This window comes from Arvicola amphibius, chromosome 11, assembly GCF_903992535.2.
Source record: "Arvicola amphibius chromosome 11, mArvAmp1.2, whole genome shotgun sequence".
Classification (NCBI taxonomy): Eukaryota; Metazoa; Chordata; class Mammalia; order Rodentia; family Cricetidae; genus Arvicola; species Arvicola amphibius.
The window spans coordinates 101,331,168-101,345,047 of NC_052057.2; the positions used below are offsets into that span (position 1 = coordinate 101,331,168).

A 13,880-nucleotide genomic window follows, 5' to 3' on the forward strand; every position below is an offset into this window, starting at 1 on the left:
TTGCAGCCACTGAGGCATGTGTGTGCATGCATGTGTGCTTGTGTGTGTGCATGAGCATGTGTTTGGTGTACCTACACATCCATGTGTGTGCCCATACACATGTATACTTGTGAATACTGCAGGATGTATGGGGTCCCGCCTTATAATTCTCTACTTTACTCCCCTGTGACTGGTTTCTCTGACTCTGGAGCTAGTCTGACAGCCTGAAAACCCCAGTGATCCTGTCTTCACACCCTACAGCACTGGGGTTGCATGCACGTGCGGCCATACCTTTTTTTATGTGGGTGCTGGGGAGTCAAACTCAAGTGCTCATGTTTACAATACAAGCACTCTTGGTCACTGAGACGCCACTCCAAACATTTTCTCATGCATTTCTTTGCATGTTCTACAGAGCCCTTCATGATCTGAGACCCTCTTCTGTCTCCATTCTCATGACTGACTATTCTAAATTGCTGTACTGGCCATCAGAAAGGCTACAGAATTCCTGTCTTGGTTTCTATTCGTGTTGGGTTCCTACTGTCTAGAGTATCCCTTTACCATAGCATTTAGACATATTCTTCAGGTTCCTGTGTATAGCCAACCAACCAGCTACCCTGTCTTCCAGACCTCCCACTGGGTTGTACTTTCATCTTTTCTGGGCATTTAACATACGGGTACAGTTGCTTAAGCCTGTTGCTTCTAATAATTTCTGATCCTAGGACAGTGGGGACTTTATGTGAATTTATGGGGACTTTATATTGCAGGCAATGTGCCTCAGACATAGACTTTGAATAAATGTAGAGTTTGGGAGAACTTTTTAAATTTTGTTTATTTGTTTGTTGTGATAAAGCAAAGATAAAATTTGTTAAGTAGTACAACTTTCTAAAACTAACTTCACAAAGGCTGATTTGTACACCGTCATTTGCCTACTCTTTAATGACCATGCTATCCAGTCCAGCTTCGTTCTGGAGCTTTACTGTGCACACACAAGGTGATTTGTAAGAGAGCATGAAAAGTCCAGTTCGACTTTAGAGCAGTGTTGGACAAGGACAGTGCCGAAGTCTGTTTATCCAGGAAAAGTTAATTTCTGAGTATCTAGGTTATTTTATTTATAAAAGAGAGAAAATATATTCATTGAAATAAAAACCCTTTAAATAGAAACATTTCCTTTGGCAAAGATTAAAGTAAAATAAGGTAGTCACCAAATTCTATTAAGAAACATTATTTTTTTTCATGGTTTATTTTTTTATATTTAAAAATTTCCATCTCCTCCCCTCCTCCTCCCCTTTCCTCCCCTCCTCCTCCCCCTTCCCTCCCCTCCTTCTCCCCCTTCCCTCCCCTTCCCTCCACCCATACCTCCCCTCCCTCCCTCTCAAGGCCAAGGAGCCATCAGGGTTCCCTACTCTATGCTAAGACCAAGGTCCTCCCAACTCTCCCCAGGTCCAGGAAGGTGATCGACCAAGCTGAGAAGGCTCCCACAGAGCCCATTGCTGGTGGGAATGCACACTTTGGACTGAAGAAACATTATTGTAAGGAGCTTAATAGTCTTCTTTCTAAGCCAGTAGTCACCAAAATACATATTCTTCAATTGGCATTGGGAATGACAACTGTTTTAAATGACTGTTCTAATTAAGCCTAAATGGCATGATTTCTTTCTTGCAGTTTATGTAATTGTTTTCAAAGCCATTATAAATAGTATTTCTTAGCAAACACAATCAGCTTTGTCTTGCCTAAATAAATAAATGGCCAAGGGATTAGCAAATTATTTTAAGGAAATGTGCTTCATACGAGGAGGATCAGGAAAAGCAGTGTCTGGTAGGAGTAAGTGAATAAGTGAATGTGTGCTTTCTGTATTACAATTGTATGGTGTATGGCAAACGTCTTCAAAATAAATGTCCTTTTAAATCCCTTATTCCATGTTGAATCATGTTTTTAAAAAAGCAGAAATGTAGATGGGTTTTATGAACTAAACTAATTTTCCATAATATAAATTTAAAAAACCAAAGCTATATATAACAATGGGACTGGGAAAATGGCTCAACAACTAAGAACACATACTGCCCTTGCAGAGGACCCAAGTTTGTTTCCCAGCACATCAGTCAGGTGGCTCGCGACAGCCTCTGACTTCAGTCGAGGGACCCCCGCACCTCCGGCTTCCACAAGCATCTGGACTCACATTCACACCCCCACACAAACACACATAATTAAAAATAAATATTTTTTAAAAAATATAATAGTGCTGTAACTTCCAGTATAGCCTCAAAAATGGAGGGGCCTACTCATGATATAATGCTACGCAAAATATTAAAGGTATTCTCTATTTCTAAATGTACAACTGGATCAATGCATGATAAGAGAGCAAACACTTGGAATTTTAGCACTGAAGCAAGTGGAGGAGTATGAAGTGAAAATCCAAATCCAGTCTGGGCTACCTCGTCAGACCCTGTCTCAAATAAAAAAGACACATTATGCAAGTATACATTACGCTCATGTACTCCTTAAAGTGAGGGCAAAAATAGAGAGCATGAACTTGAAAGAGGGAGAAAAGCGGCGTGGGGGACATAGGACATAGAGGAGGGTTTGGAGCGCGGAAAGGGAAGAGAGAAATGGTGCACCTACATTATATTCCCAAAATTAAAAGAAGAGAATGGATTAAAATGAAAGCTGACTATTGTCACCTCTGAATGTAGGACAAGTGAATTATTTTGTTGTCCACTGCTCTGTAGTCGCAACTCATTGAATTTTGGATAAGTGTGATTCTAAAATCAAAAATTAACTAAATATTTGAAATAGTATAGATAAAAGGATATGTGACTTCTCTCCTTCTCCGTCTCCCTCCACCACATTACTGGAATAATAACCCACAACCTTAGGTTCTCAAGAAAGATGAAACACGGGCCTTCTTTCCAGCAGCAAAGGCTTGAGTAAGGTAGCCACACATTCCCCCAAAATATATGGAGATAAATATGCTTTAGAAAAAACTATTCTTGTAAACATAAGTTCTTAAATGATGACTTTTTTGGCCCAACACCGACAAGTAGAAACTAGAAGACTTAACAAGGTTTGGAGCTTCTATATAAAAAAAAGAATAAGTTAACTTTCTCTTCCTGAATAGCTACTTTCTGTAACGCTTCCTGAAATGCTACTTTCTGTAGCATTGATGGAAAAGCACTACACACATGCCAACAGTAGACTCTCTGTTAGCATCTAAAACAGCCTGCCATTCAGAAACTATTTATTTTGGGCTTTTCATTGGTGACCACATAGCTGTTCTATTATTAGTTCTAATCAAAATGTAATTAAATACTAAGCAAGTCTTTTGCAATTTAGGTCAAGTCCAAGGATTAGAAACAGTGGACAGAATAGAAAATGCCATGGTAAACTGTTAATGAATGTGACACTAATTAATTGACATAAATTGTGATCTGAATGAAGCATGAATATTTTAAATGCACTTTCAGAGGTCATTGTGTTTTATGGTTGTAATTATTGATATTCAAAGACAAGCTTAATGTCAGCCTTTTTAGAACTAGAAATTGGTCACAATTTTGAAAGTCATTTAAATGTACTTATTCTAGAAAGAGACTTCATTTAATCATTTTATTTGTACTTAATTATTTATAATTTAGACACTGGGGTCAATCATGTTCACTCAACTTTCAACTATTAATTTATTGAGAACGGATTTTGTGCTAGGTTCTAATAGTGTTGAGGGGGACATTTTTATCAAGAAAATTGAATAAAATTTACTCTGGTTGATTTTCTATTCTAACTTGGAAAGTCAGGCATTGAACATCATAAATAAATAAATTATGTTTTTTTGGAAGATATATGTTACAGAGAAAAATGATGGGGAAATTTAAATAGGGTGTTTGTGCCAAGAGATATGCAAATTTCTACAGAGAGAGGAGGCTGTCAGTCAATAAGGATTGTCTAGATTTGCTATTGATTGATAGAAAGACAAAACATTCAATACAAGGACAATCCCAGTGAACAGGGTGCCAGGAATCAAGGCTAGCTTTCTGTGCTGCCTGCTTAAAACTAACTTGTCCAAGAAGCCTAAAACTAATGTGTGGCACCTATGCATCCAGCTTTGTTTGTGAGCCACGAGACTACACCTACTCACTCCTTCGATGGAATAAAGTCTATACATACACTGAGCATCCAGCAATAGATAGAAGTGGGATTTGTTCATGGCTCTTTTTCTGAGACACAGCTTAAAGGTTACGTGTATCTCTGACTCCAAGCCCTCGGTGGCAGGCTCCCTGTTAGATCTCCTCAGCCACAGTGGCCTGCCATGCTTTCTTACCTTCCCGCCATGTTCTCTCTGTGCTCCTGAGAGGTATTTGGCTCTGCTTCTCTCAGATGGGAGTTGTCATCACCCTGAGCCCTCAGCACTCCCTTCCTCCCTACCTGGTTGATACCAGTGTACCTCTAAATACATTTTAAGAGGGCAGGAGTTAGTTTACTGGCGAACTGAAAGCTAATCTCTCCTGATGGTATGAAAGAAGATGCATTTTCTGAGCAGTCTGAATATGATCTCAGTGAAGGCAATAAAGGAGAGGGAAGTATAGCTCTAGATTTTTTTCTACTGGCTTCTCACCTTGGAGGAGAACTTGAGTTTTCTATAAAGTGAGATTTCATGTGCATGGACAAGTAAAACTGTACACACCATACCACATCACACCACACACACACACACACACAGACACACACACACACAGACACACAGACACACACACACATACATGAGGTGAAACAGAGAAAGAGGGAACAATACATGAAGGAAAGGAAACAGGAAAAGATTTAACCTACTCCCTGTCTAGGTTATTTGTAGTGAGTCTCTCCCTGGGTTTAGTCTGATACAGGAAATGCCAAAAGCCCATGGCTGAAGAGCTTTTACCATGGGGGGAAAAATTGCTGCTATTGTCATCATCATTATTATTATTTTGCTAAATGAACATGACAGGTCAGCCAAATTGTCTTCTAAATAACTGTGTTTATTCTTTATATTGGTACTGCTCTCATTTTGAGACATAGAAGCTTCTTTTAAGGATTCAATGGTAACTGTAGAGATGCATAAGTAAGCAAAGTGCTTAGAATAATGGCTGAATTCTCAGCCAAAAATGGGCCATCTATATCATCCCTCTGAGACTCAGAGACTATCACAGAAGAATGTAAGAGCTGGAGGGAAGCTGAAGGTGGGAGGAATGGGGAAAAATGCTGGCTTCTCATCATGACTTAGCTGCTGCAGTCCTGAACTCATGGTGGATGCGATTACCCACACAGCATGGGGCCCATCAACATCCTGTTATGGGGGCTGAAATGGACTCAGAGTCCCCGCCACCACCGAGGATTTGTAAGCAGATAATGATTGATGAGAAAGGGAAAGACATTTTCTTCAATGGTATAGTTTCTGGTAGCTGGCCATGGTCCTCTAAAGAAATCTCCTGTGCTCTGTAAAAAGACTTAGTGACAGAGTCAAGGGATCACACACCAAACAGTCAATGAAGTAGAAGGGAGACGAGTGGATAATAGAGGAGAGTGAGTGGGAGAAGCAGGGCCTCAAAAAGGGGTAATGAACGGTAAATATGATCAGAATACATTTTCTACATGTATGAAAATATACTGAACCCCATTATTATATATAATTAATATGTGCTAATAGAAAAGTTGAGGAAAACTTTTCTAAATTTTCAAAACTATGATCTCAAATAAGGTAGGAATTATGCTATATTGCAGAGACATTTTTAAGCTATCTTCTTGATATCAGGCCTTTCAATAGAAGAGACCATACAGGTATTTCACCAAACTCTAAGAACAAAACTGTTATTTTTAGTTTCTGAGAATTATAAAAATAATCTCAAGAAGTTCAGGGTTGAGTAAAGGAATGGCTACAGTCTTTTTACAAAACACAGTGTGAGCTGGCATTGCCTGTAAGTCACCGCTGTGGGTTCTACAGCCCTTCGTTGGCATGGCATATGCTAGAGGAAGGTGGCATCCTTCAGGTGGGCATCATCCTTCAGATCTGGAGCAAGCCCATCGGAGTGAGGTGTGAGGAGCGTGGATGCTGTGGGGGCTGCAGAAAAAGCAGATTTAGGCAGAGAAAAACGGGGAAGCAGGGCAAAGCATGAGAGCTGGACAGCGTGTGCAGAGCCCACCCTCCCAGAATCACTGTGAGAATAACTGAAGCCAGCTCTTCAGACACGGACCCTGGGAACCTAGGAACCCTCCCTTTCCAAAAACCTACTGCTGCCCTTGTTGAAGGCCTGTCTGACAAATAAAATGCCAGCGGAAACTGTTGTCTCTTTTCTATCTTCAAATCATAAATAACCCTCGTTTCCTGGAAAAGATTGTCTAGACAGAGTTATTACCCCTTGAACAAGCCACAGACCTGGCCTTTAAGAACCTTACTTGAAGATGTAAGAAATGTCTAACCACTCAGCCTTTTAGAGCTTGGGGGTGAAAACTGCCAGGCATGATCAATGGATGCCTGCTCTTCTCAGGTCAGAGCCCCTAAGCCTGACTATTAAAGATGCCAGTTCTCATTGTGATAAAACACGTTCTCAAAAAGCCACGGGAAAGAAAATTATAGTAATCAATACAGATCAAGATGAAACCGTACAGAGCCACAGAAAGACTAAGTACTATATAAACTCACTCATGTATGAAATCCAAAAATATCCCACAAGCAGAATGGCAGTGGAGGGTAGGATGGAGAATGTTGTTCAATGAGTACGAAAGATAAAGGTAGCTCTAACAATAGGGAAAGTATCAGCTTTTTAAAGACTGATTTAACTTCTTAGTGTGTTTTACCTGTATAAATGTTAGTGGACTGCATCCATGCAGTATTCCGGAATCCAGAAGGCATCAGATCCCTCAAAACTAGAGTTGCAGATAATTGTAGGCCACCAAGTGGATGATGGGAACTGAACCCAGATCCTCTGTAAGAGGAGCCCATGCTCATAACCATTGTGGCATCTCTCCACCCAATATACTGTAGATTTAGAGATGCTAGGAAAAAGGAGTTTGATTATTTTCAACATGAACAACAAATGTTTGAAGAAAAACATATAAATTATTCTTTGGTGACTTAAATCATGATACAGATGATTCAAATGTTTTACAACATACACATGTGTCAAATATCACAGGGTACCCTTTAAATATGAGTAATTTTATCCTTTTATATGTCAGCTAAAAATTGCTTTTAACAACAACAAAAGGAATCCTGTTTATCAGTGGTCAAGCTTGCTGAAGCTAAAACGGTGAAATTTCAACTTCAACTCCATCAAGGACCCCAGAGAGCAGATTAAAAAACTAGAGGAAGCATATGCAACAAGCTTCTCAGCTAAACAATAACCAGATAAACACACACACACACACATGCACACATGCATGCACAGTACATACATGCATCCATATGTAAATGGAGACTATACATGCATTTCCCGGCCACCCAGATCTGAATAATCACACTGATACTATATTAATTATGACACTGCTTGGCCTATTAGCTCGGGCTTCTTATTAACTAACTCTTACATCTTAAATTAACCGATTTCTATTAATCTGTGTTTTGCCATGAGGCTGTGGCTTACCAGAAAGGTTCCAGGCATCTGTCTCCTTCAGCAGCTACATGGTATCTCTTTGACTCTGCCTACTCTCTCTCTCTCTCTCTCTCTCTCTCTCTCCCTCTCTCTCTCTCTCTCTCTCTCTCTCTCTCGATATCTCTTCCAACCTGGCTATAGTCTGCCCTGCCATAAGCCAAAATAGCTTCTTTATTGACCAATGGTAATAAAACACATTTACAGCATACAGAGGGGAATCCCACATCATACATACACAAACACACACATGCACATACACATGCTCACATGTGTACACACACACACATTGGCAAACACACACACCAAAATGCACATGCACACATACACACACACACACACACACACACACACACACAATCCCTGGAAATAGTGAACTTTTTATTTTATATGAACTAGGGAAGCTGAAATTGTGCTTACATTTATGATCTCGAGATCAGGAGGTTACCCTGGTTTATTCAGGTAGATTAAATGCAATCACAAGTGTTTTTATTAGATAGGCAAGAAAGTCAGAGTCAATGGAATAAGGCAAGTACCTGAGAGCAGGCAACTCCTAAGTGACAGAGTTCTAGCTTGGACTTTCCAAAGAAAGCTTCTCCAGGTAAAATCCCTCTTTGAACTTCCAACTTGCAGAACTTTGTGAACATTCAGATCTGTACTCTTTTAAGCCATGCTGTTTATAACAGTTTGTTGGAGCATCAGCAAGAAGCCAGTACCATTGACAACACTTGACTTTAATCTCTTTTCTATTTTCTCATTTACTATTTCCCACATCAAAGAAAACAATGCAGTGACATTTTTGAAATAATATTTTTATTTTCTCTTTTTGTGGAGAGCTCTGTAAAATCTCGCTCATTCTCACTTGCTGTGATGTTATAGATAATTGCTTCTTTGAGTTCCTAAATAAAAATAGAATGAATATGTGTTCTATACAAAGGGGAATCACTTACGATACTATGAGGCTGGCGATGTAGCTCAGTTGGTAGGGTGCTTGTCTAGCATGCACAAAAGCCCAGGTTCAGTTCCCAGTGCTGCATTAACCAGATGGGCCAGTTACTCCCATAATCTCGGTACTTAGGAGATGGCAGCACGAATGTCAGGAGTTTCGAGATCATCCTGGGCTGATAGGGAGTTCGAGACCATTCTGGGGCTCCTGTCTCAAAAGAAAAACAAAACCCAGACAGCATGCTGGGTAGTTTGTACATATGGTCCTGCCTCTAGTTCTCAGTTAAGGGCGTTGAGGGTCAAAGAAGTTACACTACTCATGTGAACTGAGCACTAAAGCTGGAGCCTAGGGCATAAGACTCAAATTTTCAACTCCTCCCTCTAAGACTATGTTGCTGCTAAAGCACTCACACAAAGAAACAAAACACCATCAGTAGACAGCTGGTCAAGATTTGAAAGAAATGGTCATTTAGGAGGCAGGCTTCATAGCCTGAAAGGATAAAGGTGAAGGGAGACAACTTGACTTTTGAAACCTTTTTGAAGGTGTCATCATGAACCCTCCCAACTGCTTCTTCTCTGGAGCAAAAACCGACTGACAGTGCATGGCCCCCACTCTGATTTCTTTCGAATCTCCTTGCAGGGGTGTTTGCATTTGGCCTTTTTGCTACCGACATTTTTGTAAACGCCGGGCAAGTGGTCACTGGTCACCTCACGCCCTACTTCCTGACAGTGTGCCAGCCAAACTATACCAGTACAGACTGCCGGGCACACCACCAGTTCATCAGCAATGGCAACATCTGCACTGGGGACCTGGAAGTGATTGAACAGGCACGGAGGTCCTTCCCCTCCAAGCACGCTGCTCTGAGCATCTACTCCGCTTTATACGCCACGGTGAGTACGGGGGTCTGACTCCCCAAGTTGAGATTTGATAATCTCGCACTTACACCTTCCCAGTTTCTAGGTGAGACAGCTATGGCCCCGTGAGTGCCTAAGAGCTGTGGTCAAGCTCCTGGCAGGGTCTGGGATTCCTCCACCACTGTCACAGCTTTAGCTGGTTCCTCAGCAGCATTCCTTCCTCGTGGCTACCTGTAGGTTTTTGAGTGTGGACTTGGGCGCGTGGCTGGCATCACAGTATGCAGGCCAGGATTAAATATATGTATCCTGCCCTCTTGCAACGTACTTTACTGCTTTGTTAGGAGCTGGATAATTCTAGAATTTAAGACCCCAAACTTCACTTCTCACTTCTTCCCAGATAACATGACCTTTGATCATCTAAGGTATTATGACCTAGTAGGACATAATTTATTTTTAATTATCAATACTAATAATAATAGTAGTTATTAATATTATTGAGTATTATTGTAGATAATGTTACTAATTATTACAATTATTAAAATTGTTGTAATTAATTAATTAGCTCTCATCAGAGGAAAAGTGACGGTGTTTTCTTATTTTTCTACATTTTAATTAAAGCCCATGTTGAAAATGTCATATTTTATCTTTGTCTAATCTAGCTTCCCTTCAACCCAGAACTCAGAAGCACAACTGTCAGCTTGAACACACACACAAGCCAATTCCACAGATCACTAGTGTGTTTTACCAGTGGAAGTAGTCATTGCTCAGAGAACCCCTTAGTGAGTCCCGGTGGAGCATGGAGAAGGAAGACAGAGTTGTCTTCCTTTCAAACCACCTTGATATTCTGGGGTGCTCTCATCTTACTCTCTCAGCCCCATCTGCAGGGGGCAGCATCCACTCCAGCCACCACTGTGGGAGGCACATTCTTTCTCTGGGCCCCTGAGTCCAGTCTTGTCATCACCTGGGCCTCAGCTGAAGATGTGCAGGCAGACATGAGGCTAGTGTCCTGCTCTGGAACCACACTGCACATCTGGACCACCCTGAGGTCCTCTTCCTCAAAGCTCGAGACAGGCAGTGCAGCTGAACCACAACTCACCTCTGGTTGGAAGTTTCCTAGTTAATCCTTTGGGATCTTCTCTGTAATGACTGCATGTCAAAATAAATCCAGCTACCTCCACATTAAGGAAGCACAAATACAGAGAATACAAATCTGCTGTCGCCTGCTTAAACGTCTTTTATTATTATTATTATTTCTTTACAAAACAAAGAGGGGAAATAGGCCAGGAATCCTCTGGGGCACTTAGTGTGTTTTCTAATTTTCAGAATATGGATTTGTTCCTAAACGAGCTAGAGCATCATTTATATAAACCATGTGCTTCTGCCACCCGCTTTATTATTTTGATCAGATTCAAGTCACCACTGTGTGAAATTAATCTTGATAATGCCATTATACAAATAAATTGGTAACTTAAACCAGTGTGTCATCTTCAAATGAGACCTAAACATCAGTGGCAGCAGGAAGAACCAAATATAGTGGGGACACATATCAGAAGATTCAGTTATGAACCCATTCAAGTCAGGTTTCACACTCAGCTAGATAAACCCGGATACAGCATTCCAACCGGGTCAACAATTTCCGTTGTGTGCTAAATTATGCTTTCAGGATTACTCAAGAGGGATGGATATGCTAATTGCCAGGGCTTGATCTTTCCATGCTGCATAGAGGTACTGAAACACTATATGGTACACATAAATATCTGTTGGAGGAAGCCCCAAAATAACCTCACAGAAACTGTATTATTTAAATCACTGCTTGGCCCATTAGCTCTAGCTTCTTATTGGCTAGCTCTTATATATTAGTTGAACCCATTTCTAGTAATCTATGTATCGCTACATGGCTGTGACTTACCAGGTAAAGTTCTGCTGTCTCCAGCGGGGCTACATGGCTTCTCTCCGCCTCTGCCTCCTTTCTCCCAGCATTCAGTTTAGTTTTCCCCACCTAGCTCTGTTCCCCTATAGCTATGCTATAGACCCAAAGCAGTCCCTTTATTAACCAATGATATTCGCAGCATACAGAGGGGATCCCACATCAAATATCTGTTATTGTTATGTGACAAATAGGAAAAAATGCTAGTAAAAATATTATTCAACAGTTGCTTCCTAAGTACCAGTTAATATGACAAAGGATACCAACCAGGGGTCTATGTTCTTAATATTTTTACAGGAACGATCAGTAAAAGACATACCTAGAAAACGATATATAAGCATTAAAAAATTGAACAAATTGAACAAATATATTTGCATTCAGCATTTTAAGTAACAATTCCCACCATGACAGGATACTACCGTATTTTACAATCTGTTACTTTGAGCTACCAGATTTTTGTGCGGCTCATGATACATAGGATAAAGAGTCTCCTTTATCCCACCAGGATTCATGCTAGTATTGAAGCATCTTCCTAGAAATTATCTTCCCATGTAATATTGCCAGATACATCTATGTGAATGTATCTGTGCACAAGATAACCAACAGTCTATAGATTATAATCTTAAATATCAGCCTTTCCTTGTGCATTTTTAGAGTTCCTGAACTAACTGTATTTGATAAGAAATGACGAGACAAGTCTGTAGTCCCTGAACCCACATGGGAAGCTGAGGCAGAATTGTAGCAAGTTTAAGACCAGACTGGACTATATAGAAGTCCATGCAAAAGGGAAAAGGAGAAATGGTGGGTTAATTGTGTCCTCTGCTGGTGCATTACAGCAATTACCGAAATGATGATGTCATTTGCTAGAAGCAGGTTTCTTAATTCCGGACATCAGGGGTGATAATGACATTTGACAACAGCAGCCCACATTTCAAGTGGCAGTGAGCACATCTTTTATTTGGTTCAGGTCCCTCACTCTTTCACATATTGTGGCACACAGGAGAGCTGGATGTTTTAAAACGCTCTGAAGTAGACAGATGGATAGAATCAGATCCCTGATGTGAGAGCCAACTTCCAGTACTCAGGATAGGGCCATTCAAATTAGGCCCATTGGACAGCAGGTGAACAATTTTATAGCATGGTCCCAAAGTCTGAAGACACCACTAGTACTGTGAGGAACAGCAACAAGGAAGATGCGAAGTCTCTCATCTCCCTGATATCCTCTGCCACAAACTCATTCAAAGAAAAGGTTTAACTGATACCGAAGATTTTAAATGGATTTTTAAACAGCAGTCACACAATTCTCTGGTTCTTTTACGTAAAAGTTGTGTGTTCTGAAACCAGCCATTATTCTTCGGCAATTCCTTCTGTCAATACAGCTTCTGTTCACACACTCATTAAGATGTGAAAGTGACTAAGGACCACATGTTCATTGTCATTGCTGAACTGTTTCCTGTCTAACTAGCTAGCTTCATGAAGTTGTCCAAGGAGACGTAGCTGCTAAGGTTCCCTTTGTCAGCGCCCATTTCTGACCTGGCACATGAGTGCCTTCATGTGGATGCAGCAGGACAAGGACTGCCTGAAACTCACTGGTCTCTCTCCTGCTGCAGATGTACATCACAAGCACAATCAAGACCAAGAGCAGTCGGCTGGCCAAGCCAGTGCTGTGTTTGGGGACCCTCTGTACAGCCTTCCTGACGGGTCTCAACCGGGTCTCAGAGTACCGGAACCATTGTTCTGATGTGATCGCTGGCTTCGTCCTGGGCACTGCAGTGGCTCTGTTCCTGGTAGGTGGGCCCCCTTCTCTCCCCTTCATCCCTTTTATGTCTTCTGGGTAAAGTCACAGTCTGCTGAGTTTCTAAGATTCCAGTCTGAGTCATTGTTCCTCATGTCCCTACCTTCTGAGCTGCAACTGTCCAGAGAATATGCATGCATTTCTGCAAGAACAGAACCAAAGTACCTTCCTTTGAGAGGTCTGACTGACCATGTGTCTTGAGTCAAGGAGAATACTATTTCTAAGAAAGAGGGCTGTGTTTGTATTCATGCTCTCAGCTTGGCCAGGTAGAGAAATAACACAGTACACACTCAAATGAGTGTTCAAGTATTGACAGTCAGAGTCCAGGGCTCAGGAGCCACATGTTTCTAGGCAAAGCACAGAGGGCAAAGGCCACGAGTAGATCAGGCTCTCTCCTACAGCACTGAAAAAAAAAAGTGGACGTGGACCCAAGAACTGTCTTAGTGTGTGTGTGTGTGTATATATATATATATATATATATATATATATATATATATATATATATATCCTCTCACAAATACAGAAAGCCTGCAGCTAATCACTTGCCTTTTAGAGGCCTCTTGGCATTTTATTTCAGCTAAGTGGCATTTACATTTGACCTCCCTGAAGAATGTTGGCAAACATAGCTGCCTCCGTGTCTTCACAGCCCTGAGGATGTTTTAGTTTTTCGAAGAGATGGACACCTAGCTACGTGCTCGTCTGGAAAATCCCTTAATCTGGCTTGACCTGGAAAAGAAGAATCCGTGCTCATTTTTGTCTTGTTTTATCCAGT

At 41.0% G+C, this 13,880-nt stretch overlaps 1 protein-coding gene across 4 annotated transcripts in view; it reads left to right on the forward strand.

Annotated features, from left to right (window-relative positions):
- Plppr1 (phospholipid phosphatase related 1) overlaps positions 1–13,880 on the forward strand; it is a 133,582-nt gene that overhangs the window by 112,060 nt on the left and 7,642 nt on the right. For 2 of the 4 annotated variants that reach the window (XM_038347220.1, XM_038347219.1), the window contains exons 5-6: positions 9,172–9,422; positions 12,924–13,100. In XM_038347220.1, the coding sequence (XP_038203148.1) occupies positions 9,172–9,422; positions 12,924–13,100 (428 nt within the window). Of the gene's footprint in view, positions 1–9,171; positions 9,423–12,923; positions 13,101–13,661; positions 13,851–13,880 lie in introns of those variants that run through there. The other 2 variants (XM_038347222.1, XM_038347221.1) reach the window with 2 other exon arrangements.